We start from the raw sequence: 10,706 nt of genomic DNA, 5'->3' as shown, positions 1-10,706 counted from the left end.
GAACTCATGATCAATAGCTGATTTTGGTGTTGATGAGAAAACACTTATTTCAAATATTATAATATCAGCTAATACATGTAATCTAAAATAGAGATCTAATTACACACCAAAAAAATCTTTATATTTAAATGATATTCAATCATTTATTATAGCTCCTGTGATTCTAAGACAAAAATCAAATTCATCAACTACTCAGGAAACATTACTATTAGGAATTAGTGAAGAAGGGGGAGCGATCACATCAAATCTTAGGAAAATCGGCATTTTCCCAATTTTTAATGGTAAGTATATCTTATCGATATAAAAGCTTGTTCAACTTAGTTGTACTTTTGTTTGTTTTTCTAAAGGATGATAAGGAGAAAATGTGCTACACTGTTGAAACACAATTCGCTTTTGTTATTCTAAAGGGACCGTAAGTTCAATTTTCTTCATTTTTAAATCAAATTAGGTTCAAATCCAATCAAATTTTGTTTATCGTTTTTTCAGATTGGATGATTGGAGTATAGGACGTCATCTCCTTTCAGCGATAGCCACCATGTTGAACATGGAAGGATTACTAACATCCAGAGCATATACTAAGCATAGATATATATCCTGGATATTTTGTCAGTATCCGATATTCATTGGAGCCAGACTTTGAAATAGAGTAAAAACAATAGAAGTTATTGTTATAGTGATTGTAGTAATGTAAATGGTTTTATACTTAGACATATAACAATCACTTCTATTGTTTTCACTCCATTATAATGTCTGGCTGCGATAAATATCGGATACTCACAAAATATCCCGGATATATATCTATGCTCAATTGCTCAGTATATGCTCTGCTAACATCAAATCGAGTTGATCGCAGTGTTTCATATATCGCTATCAGTATCCGTAAGATAACTGAGAGGGATATATTCAGCCAGATATGAGTGTCAAAATTGTGTCAAAATTGCATTAAGGTCCATTTTCCAAGGCGGCGATTACAATCGTGTACGATTTCAAATCGTTGGCCGAAATCGTTAACGATTGAGATCAATGGTTTTTTTACGCCAAAATCGTGAACGATTTATTATTTGTACTTTTTTTGACGCCCGATTTGAAAAAAAAATCGTGGACGATTTCAATCGTCGCCTTGGAAAATGCACCTTTAGACACGCTTACCATCTCCAATGTCTAATTTAGACAGTATCATATCTGCCTGAATATATCCCTCTCAGTTATCTTACGGATACTGATAGCGATATATGAAACACTGGTTGATCGTCATGAAATTGGATTCCGCGTTGAAAATAATTCAAATATTGGGTGTATCAATTAATTTTTACCGTTTTTTGGGTGAAAATGTAAGTTTATTTTAAAGAAAGCGTACAATATTTTTTAACCGATGTATTGCCCATTGTTAGCTATGACTTCCGTCCATCTTCTTGGTAGCTTGTCGATTCCGCGTCGAAAGAATTCCTCATCTTTTGAAGCTATCCAGTCATCGATCCATTTTCGCACTTCTTCAGCATTTCGAAACGATATCTCGGACAAGCCCATTTGCATCGATCGGAACAAGTGGTAATCAGAAGGAGCAAGGTCTGGAGAGTACGCCGGTTGATCAAGCCGATCCCAACCGAAGTCTTCTATCTTCTGTTTAACGATGTGTGCAACATGTGGCTTGGCATTGTAATCGTGAAATATAACATTATTTTGTTTGCTCGCTATCAGAGGCCGTTTAATCTTCAATGCATGCTCCATTTTGATTAATTGCATTTGGTAGCGTTCAGCTTTAACCGTTTCACCTGGTTTTAGCAGCTCATAATACACGACACCTTTCTGATCCCACCAAATACACAGCATAACCTTCTGGCAATGAATGTCTCGTTTTGGCTGTGAAGGTCCTGGTTGGCCTGACTCAACATACGCTGCTTTACGTTTGGGGTTGTTGTAATAGATCCACTTTTCATCGCCAGTAACAATTCGATACAAAAAACTATGTTTTTTGTGCCCGGAAAGATTTTTTTTGCATGCTTCGATTCGTGCTTTGAGTTGATTTTCGTTCAGTTGATGTGGAACCCATTTTCCTAGCTTTCGAATCTTTCCCATTGCATGTAAACGTTCACAAATGGTTGATTGAGAGACATTTAATTCCAATGCAAGTTGTTTTTGCGTTTGACATGGATTTTCATCGAGTAATGCTTCCAAATCCGTATCTCCAAACTTTTTTGGCTGACCTGGCCGTTTTTTGTCTTTCAAATCAAAATCACCACTTTTGAATCGTTGAAACCATTTTCTGCAGCTTGAATCTATTGGAGCTTGTTTACCATAAGTATCCGAAAGCATTCGTTGCGCTTCAGCCGCAGTTTTCTTCATATCAAATAAGAAAAGGAGAGCACTTCGGAAAAACATTTTATCGCGATCCATTTTGAATTAATGAAAAAATAATGATACTGTGTGGAAATATAAACCTTTCTGCTCTGAATTAGATAGGCAAATATCAAATGTCAAAATACACATCGTTTCACCTGTCAAACTTCATACAAGTTTAAGTGGCGACATCTAACAGTCAGCGGTAAAAATTAATTGATACACCCAATAGAACGACACAAGATGTGGTACATTGCCATGTGGTTTCAAGGCCAATTTGTCGCGTCGTTTTGGTGTAGTTATGCTTCGTGCCGGTATTGGAAATAAAACGAAAGAAAATCATTGTCTTGATTCATCGATATACCTGCCAGATCCTAATTTGTTATATATGATACCATTCATGGTTGCTGCCGCTGCAATTGTTGTCTGTGTTATCATATTGGTATCATGACAAAAAGTACAAAATGGGCGATTTAGCGATGACAAGTACACAAAATGAACGTCCTCGATCTTCTCAGCTTTAACAAATTTCTAGACAAATATGGACATTTCCATTGGATAAGCAAATCAAGCGATAGCGAATGACAATCCTAATCGTCGACCAATTTATTAAATTGATGTTGTTGAAGATTTAATTGCGTTTTGTAATCAGACATTAAATTGAGATATTTTCAGCCAGATATCGTAAGGCGCTGACATGGAGTGAAGTTGGAGAAAATCATACTTGTCTTTTCATTTGATTCGTGAATTTTAATTTAACCTGTAGATTGATTAACTTTGATTGCATGAAATAGATACTCTAGCACTTCAGCTTTGATCAAATATTTCAACGGTTCGTTTTTTATATAACTTTATTTACAATAAAAACGTTCGACAAAACTTGAAAATACATTTTTTTAGCAGAATGAAACATAAAAAATGGAAGTAACTGGATAAATAGAATCACTAAAATTAAATTGAATACCATAAAAAAAAAACAAATAAGTTGATTTGGTACACTCGATTTCGGTCTTTCTCTTCGCGTGGTTTTTAGTAGTTATTTTAAGTGGCAGTCATTTGGCTTTGAACGTGTACGTATAACTGATTAGTCGATTTGCTTTCCATTATTATTTCATAGCTGATGCGGTCACTGTCTATCTTAAAATTGCATTGTTTTATGTATTGCTTTAACCCGGAAATTTGGGAAATTCGACTTAATATTGAGAAGGATTGTGCGCCAACCATTGACGGCAAGTGACAATAGAGACACGAGCTCGATACGATCATGCAATCGGTGTAAAATATGTTTTAAATTCCTCTACCGAATAAATACTCTGAAAACAAGTGAATAAAGCCAGTCTTTTTCAAATCAGTCAAAAAGTCATAGCTCTTCATTTCGGATTGATCACCCAATTTGAGTGTTGAGAACAAGCTTTATTGAGATATAATAAGCATTGAGTTCATTCTAGAGTTAGTTAATTCAAAGAGTAAACTTTGAGAAATTAAAATTAAAAAAAGCGGTGTTATTCTTAAAACATAATACAACATAGAATCCAGATCGCAACCAAATCAATTCATATCGGTCAAGATCCAGAACAATGGTCAGATCAATCAGTTGTTCCGACATTGATTATGAGCACTATATACAAGCGAGAACCAACCACACAAGCCGAACGATCAAAGATATAGTTCTTTGAAATCATTTATTTTCTCTGTGAAAAATGACATGTAAATTTTTTTTCTTTGTGATTAGGTTCATGGGTACAGTCGTTTTAGCAATCCAACTCGTAACATTATCGACAAATGTTTGGCTTCATTGGACAATGGAAAGTACGGACTGGTGTTTTCTAGTGCTCGTTTGAACTAAGTCATTTTTTAAACATGCGGTAAATAAAAATATGACTTTGAACTTTTCAATTATTTCGAATGTTGTTGCCGAAAAACTATATCGAGTTATGACCCATGTATTGATTTTTGTTTTAAAAAAAAAATGAGATTTTGGTATAACGTATACAGTTTGAATTGTTAAAAAAACAATAATAATTTTTATTTCCGAAAATATGTTGTAAATTTCTGTATACAGATATATTTTGTTATTTTTGTTTTCATTTTTGCTGACTTCGCTCGCTTCGGGATACTAGTTTTCTAATGAAATGTTGAATAAATGGTCTCTTATTCTATTGTGGTTCACCGATTTCTTTTTATATTTAGGATTTCTTTAGTTTGGAGAGTAATATTGTGGTGTTGAACCTCTGTTAGGTGCATGCAGCAAACGCAAGACAGTTCAATTGAGCGGATACTCCTTGGTTTTTTTCTTTCTTGTTTTTCAATGTCCATTTTTATAAGGTGTAACACATCATTGTAAATTTTGTGGTTAAATAAAAGGTCCAATAAAACCATTTTCGACGCTATGTTGTTAAACATCAATAGTATTTGTTCATCAATGATATAAAAACATTCATGGTTACCACATGCATCCAGTACTTCATAAAGTTAGCCGATTTTCCCGCTTCCATTTCAAATGCTACTTTCGTTGAATCCAACGGGAATTTCGTCGATCGTCGTATTTCAAAATCGTCAATTCCAAAGAATCTTTTTGTGAACGAAGTTTTCATTATACAATTAAAAATTATTGAACATATAAGAAAAAATACAATGTTCTTCAAATAAAACTTATGTTTATAACTTAAATAATTCATTGTTAAGTTCATTTAAAAAAAAATATTCAATAGTTTAGAGAATTTCTTAATAAAACTATTTCTTGTGTAAAATTCTATATAAAAAATATTACAACTGTCAAAGTAGTTGAATCAATTGTCAAAATGTACAAAGTACAAATGTCAAAGTTGCTCATCAAACAACACAATGATAAGAGTTGAAAAAATATAACCAAACATTTGACGTTTGAATTTATATTATCAATGGGACAAAGCGTAATGTAATTGTTTTGTTTTAAGTTAATTGTTTTAATCGAAATGCCTTTAAATTGATTTGAATAATAAATTTATCAGACAGTAAGTAGCACAATACCAAAATGGCATTTCATTCAGAAAATAACTGTATTCTAAATTCTTTGATAAATACTAAAGAAATTGTCCGCTTTGGAGATAAATACGGCTGTGACGATATCGGCTCATTTTTTCGATTGAAATTTCTGAAGTTAAAAAAACGGTGCAAAAGAATTAATAACAAAAAACGGCTAATTTGTGTCCATATTTAAAACAAACAATCTTCAAGCCAATATTTTTTTTTATAGTTTGCATCAAAAATACTTATAAAGTTTATTATTCAAATGTTTTCAGGAAACATGTTACGTGTGAGTAGAATTGGATGCAGATTGTCAAATTCAGTCCTTCAATTGAAAGGTAAATGAATATTTTAGCTTCAAAATGAATTGACAATATTTTTACACGATTTTTTTTATCGTTTCATCAATGATTAGGAGCTATTGTGCCAACGAATCAAATACGATGCCTTTTTTCTGGCGAAGAGCTGGGAATCAAAAATTACGAATTGGTTCGAAAACAAGTCAAAGACTATGTAAAAAATCCACTGAGATACAAGCAAAATTTTGAGAATCGATTCGTGGATGAAGATTGCAATTTTACAAAGTATGAAACTGAACTAAATAATTTGCTGCACGTTGTCGAAAAGAGTGAAAGCGATATGATTCTTTTGAAAGAAGCGTTGAATACATTAATTGAAAAACAAAGTGAATACGAAGGTGAAAAGTACGCCTTTGGTACAGTTATAATGCGTACGTTATACTTTTTGGATATGCCAAACAAAGCCATTGAGGTGAGTTCAAAGGTTTATTACATTCAAATATGGAATATTTCAGTGTAGTAATTTCTTGATTTCAGTTTTATCAAAATAAAAATCTTCGCAAACTATTTACCCAAGTCACTGGACATCAAATTCTATTGGATCTATTGTTTGAACATAAAATGTACGACGATCTGCTCCGTATTTACGAAAGTCTCAATATAAAGGGACAACTTAATCGAAATAGACATATTAATGTTATCGTTTTGGCAACGTATTACCAATTGGTTCGTCTCTTTTCTCTTCATTCTCATGCATTTATTGTGTAGATTTTTCAATGTTGATTTTTAATTGCAGAATACTCCAGAAACTTTCCAAAAAGCGTATACTTTGTGGAAAAAAGAAAAAAGTATTTCAAGCAAACACCATTTTCGGAAAAGTCTAACGTTCGTTGCCGGATTGGCGTTGAAACAAAATGATCCTGGCTTAGCGTTGAATATTCTAGAGGATGGTGTTGATCATTTTTATGTGACTTTGCGTCAAATAAGATTACTTGCATGGGCGCAATTGGAGAAGTTCGATAATGTATTGGAAATGCTACGATCGATACTTCGACACTTCCAAAAAATAAAAGCTAAAAACAAATCATTTTATCATCTAACATCCATACCAGTTGTAAGTTTTTTTTCATTTGATTTTGAATTTTCAATTTTCGGATTTCTAATTCACAAAAAATTGGCTTTTCACAGCTTGATGATATAGAAAAATTACTCAAGGAAAACGGATCGAAAGAACACATCGATGAATTTAGTGCGTTACGCCGTGAGATGGAAACAAATCAACTAGTCACAAACAAGGTAAAACATTTTTTTTTTTTTTTCAAAATTTAATCAGAACCAAAGTTTTACTCAACGCTGCTGCCATTCACAGCATAAAAATATATCGTGCTGGGAATGTGTCGTGTGTCGCATTAGAATATAAGTAGCGGTTTACACATCACAGCAAACTACAGTACATGTGCTGTCGATGACTCGATACAAGCGAACGAAAATGAATACAGCCTTTTCATGTCTGAACGGCTATATTGATGCGACGGACGACGCATTCTCAGCAAGATATTTTTTTATGCTTTGAAAGGTAGCAGCGCTGAGTGAAATCCTGCTCAGAACCATTCGTGGCATATAAACAATTTTTTACAGACACTTGACGATATGATGTGTGTACCATTCCCCGCACAACCGGTGGCAAACACTTTTTATAAATCGAAAAAAAATCAGTGATGCGATTTTTGTAATTTATTGTGAATATAAAAGAAAAAAATGACCAATAAAAATATGATGACTTATTGCTTTTGGGTTCTCTATTCGGTTGTATGTAAAGTTGACGATTAAGTTGAATAAACGAAATCTTTAAGCTTCTTCATTTCTGCGTTGACACCTAGATGGCGTCAGTCTCCAATTGATTAAAACGTCAAACTACACAATGATAAGGGTTAGTAAAATATAACCAAACATTTGACGTTTGAATTTATATTATCAACGGGACAAAGTGCCGAATGTAATTGTTTTGCTTGTAAGTGGTATCGAAATGTCTTTAAGTTGATTTAAATAATAAATTTATCAGACAGTAAGTAGCACAATACCAAAATGGCATTTCATTCGGGAAATAATTATATTGAAAATTCTTTGATAAATATAAAGAAATTGTCCGCTTTCGAGATAAATACGGTTGTGACGATATCGGCTCATTTTTTCGATTGAAATTTCTGAAGTTATAAATACGGTGCAAAAGAATTAATAACAAAAAACGGCTAATTTTGTGTCCATATTTAAAACAAACAATCTTTAAGCCAATATTTTGTTTATAGTTTGCATCAAAAATACTTATAAAGTTTATTATTCAAATGTTTTCAGGAAACATGTTACGTGTGAGTAGAATTGGATGCAGATTGTCAAATTCAGTCCTTCAATTGAAAGGTAAATGAATATTTTAGCTCCAAAATGAATTGACAATATTTTTACACGATTTTTTTTATCGTTTCATCAATGATTAGGAGCTATTGTGCCAACGAATCAAATACGATGCCTTTTTTCTGGCGAAGAGCTGGGAATCAAAAATTACGAATTGGCGCGAAAACAAGTTGAATATTTTGTAAAAGATCCACTGAAGTACAAGCAACATTTTGAGAATCGATTCGTGGATGAAGATTGCAATTTTACAAAGTATGAAAATGGAATAAAAGATTTGCTGCACGTTGTCGAAAAGAATGAAAACGATATGATTATTCTGAAAGAAGCGTTAAACACATTAATTGAAAGACAACGCGAATACGAAGGTGAAAAGTACGCCTTTGGCACAGTTATAATGCGAACTTTATACTTTTTGGATATGCCAAACAAAGCCGTTGAGGTGAGTTCAAAGGTTTATTACATTCAAATATGGAACATTTCAGTGTAGTAATTTCTTGATTTCAGTTTTATGAAGATGAGCATTTACGAACACTATTTACCCAAGTCAGTGGACATCAACTTCTATTGGATCTATTGTATGAACATAAAATGTACGACGATCTTCTCCGTATTTACGAAAGTCTCAATATGAAGGGGCAACTTGATACATTTAAACAAATTAATGTTATAGTTTTAGCAACGTATTACCAATTGGTTCGTTTCTTTTCTCTTTATTCTCATGCATTTATTGTGTTGAGTTTTCAAGGTTGATTTTTAATTACAGAATACTCCAGAAACTCTCCAAAAAGCGTATACTTTGTGGAAAAAAGTAAATAGAAACAAAACCAAAAATCAATATCGGAAAAGTCGAACGTTCGTTGCCGGATTGGCGTTGAAACAAAATGATCCTGGCTTAGCGTTGAATGTTCTAGAGGATGGTGTTGATCATTTTTATGTGACTATGCGTCACATAAGATTACTTGCATGGGCACAATTAAAAAGATTCGATAATATATTGAGAACGTTGAGGATGATACTGCAACGTTTCCAAAAAGAAAAAGTAATTGATCAACTAACATCAATACCAGTTGTAAGTTTATTTTTCATTTGATTTTGAACTTACAATTTTCCGATTACTAATTCACAAAAAATGGGGTTTCACAGCTTGATGATATAGGAAAATTACTTAAGGAAAACGGATCGAAAGAACACGTCGATGAATTTAGTGCGTTACGCCGTGAGATGGAAACAAATCAACTAGTCACAAACAAGGTAAAACATTTATTTTTTCAAGATTTTATCAGAATCATTTAACTAACATAGTTGCATATAAACATTTTTTTCCAGACATTTGACGATATGATGTGTGCACCATTCCCCATACGACCGGTGGCAAACACTTTTTATTTATCGAAAAAACATCATTGATCGTATCGATTGTTTTATTTGTTATTTATTGAGAATATGAGAGCAAAAAAATGTGATCAATAAAAATATCATGACTTAATGCTTATGAGTTCTCTGTTCAGGTGAATGTTCGATCACCTTAACTCTCTCGTCGTCTAGATTGATCTCGCTCCATCAGATCTCTATGAAAAATTTCTTTTTTGTTTAGATTGGCTCAAGCAATGATTACAAAACAAGAAATTTTCGGAAAAATATCGCTGAATTTTAGCAAAAGTAAGGAAAATTTATAGGTAAAGGATAGGCAGCATATCAATCTAGGGGATAACCGTGAATTGCAGATCGAATAATTTAAAATAATAAACGCTATTTCTCTCTAGTTTTCACTAATTCTGCTAGTATTTCTACTAGTTTGTTCTAATACTGCTATTTTTTGCTAATTTTTCTAGTACGTCAAAAATATCGCATTCGTCAGATTGACAGCATGATCGAATAACTGAAATGTGTTTACGTAAATGTTTCAAGTTGACACTTTCAACGTGTATATTTGAAGCAGGCACTAGCGTATACGTTTTCAGTAAGAAATCTGTCATCAAATCTACATTTCCGATTGCAATTCGTAAATTGTAGTTAATACAGATGAAACGTGCTTGGTTACGTGCCATTGAATATATTTTTATTTAAAAATGAGAAAAAGCGTATTTAACTACATATTTTGATACATTTTAGTTCAACACTATTCAATTCATTTGTTTTGTGAATTTTATTTTAATTAATTATTTCAATATATTCAAGAATAAATGCTTACTAAAGTATATACTTGTACAGTGCTAATTTTGCTATTTATTGCTAATTTTGCTATTTTCTTCATGTAAATTTCCCTATTTTTTTGCTAATGTGCTAATTCTAATTCGCATGGATATCCCCTAGATATCAATATAAAATAATTGTCTGTCGTTTTCTTTTCTCGCAAAATTAAAAAGAGCGCATGTTCGTTCATACATTAAGGAAAAAGAATATTTGTCTACCGTTAGTTAAAATTGTCTGTTCAAAAATAAAAGTGAAGAGCTAAAGCAAAGGTCACCACATTTCTTTCGAAAAACCCCAGCATATTGAACAAATTTTCTAAAAGTCTATTCTAAAAAAAAACTTTATTTGGTGGTTTCTAAAAACCACCGGAAAATCCCCAAGAATATGCAAACTGTGCTTCGGGAAATCTTTATCATTCAGTTGATTAGATGAACATGCACTCCGCAAAAATGTATATATAGT

At 32.6% G+C, this 10,706-nt stretch overlaps 2 protein-coding genes across 4 annotated transcripts; both read left to right on the top strand.

The window, feature by feature from the left end:
* The first annotated feature begins 5,205 nt into the window (after nt 1–5,205).
* LOC116344796 (pentatricopeptide repeat-containing protein 2, mitochondrial-like) lies at nt 5,206–7,426 on the top strand. Of its 2 annotated transcripts, none has more exons than XM_031773546.1 (7): nt 5,206–5,330; nt 5,619–5,681; nt 5,759–6,114; nt 6,180–6,368; nt 6,439–6,756; nt 6,831–6,938; nt 7,281–7,426. In XM_031773546.1, exons 2-7 carry the CDS (start codon nt 5,624–5,626, stop codon nt 7,359–7,361), a joined length of 1,110 nt encoding a protein of 369 aa, XP_031629406.1. In that variant the 5' UTR covers nt 5,206–5,330; nt 5,619–5,623; the 3' UTR covers nt 7,362–7,426. The 2 variants fall into 2 exon arrangements, with proteins under 2 accessions (XP_031629406.1, XP_031629415.1); XM_031773555.1 differs by having other exon boundaries at nt 5,215–5,254.
* A 164-nt stretch (nt 7,427–7,590) lies between these two features.
* Nucleotides 7,591–10,030, top strand: LOC116344773 (pentatricopeptide repeat-containing protein 2, mitochondrial-like). 2 transcript variants are annotated; one of them, XM_031773520.1, is made up of 7 exons: nt 7,591–7,653; nt 7,995–8,057; nt 8,135–8,490; nt 8,556–8,744; nt 8,815–9,120; nt 9,195–9,302; nt 9,378–10,030. In XM_031773520.1, the coding sequence occupies exons 2-7, from the start codon at nt 8,000–8,002 to the stop codon at nt 9,456–9,458; spliced, it is 1,098 nt and encodes a 365-aa protein (XP_031629380.1). In that variant the 5' UTR covers nt 7,591–7,653; nt 7,995–7,999; the 3' UTR covers nt 9,459–10,030. The 2 variants fall into 2 exon arrangements, with proteins under 2 accessions (XP_031629380.1, XP_031629373.1); XM_031773513.1 differs by having other exon boundaries at nt 7,596–7,707.
* The last annotated feature ends 676 nt before the right edge of the window (nt 10,031–10,706 follow it).

The sequence above is a fragment of the Contarinia nasturtii genome, unplaced genomic scaffold (genome assembly GCF_009176525.2).
Source record: "Contarinia nasturtii isolate CC-2019 unplaced genomic scaffold, AAFC_CNas_1.1 Cnas_scaffold_129, whole genome shotgun sequence".
Lineage (NCBI taxonomy): Eukaryota > Metazoa > Arthropoda > Insecta > Diptera > Cecidomyiidae > Contarinia > Contarinia nasturtii.
The sequence above is the reverse complement of the archived record's forward strand: the minus strand, read 5'-3'. Positions and strand labels throughout refer to the sequence as shown.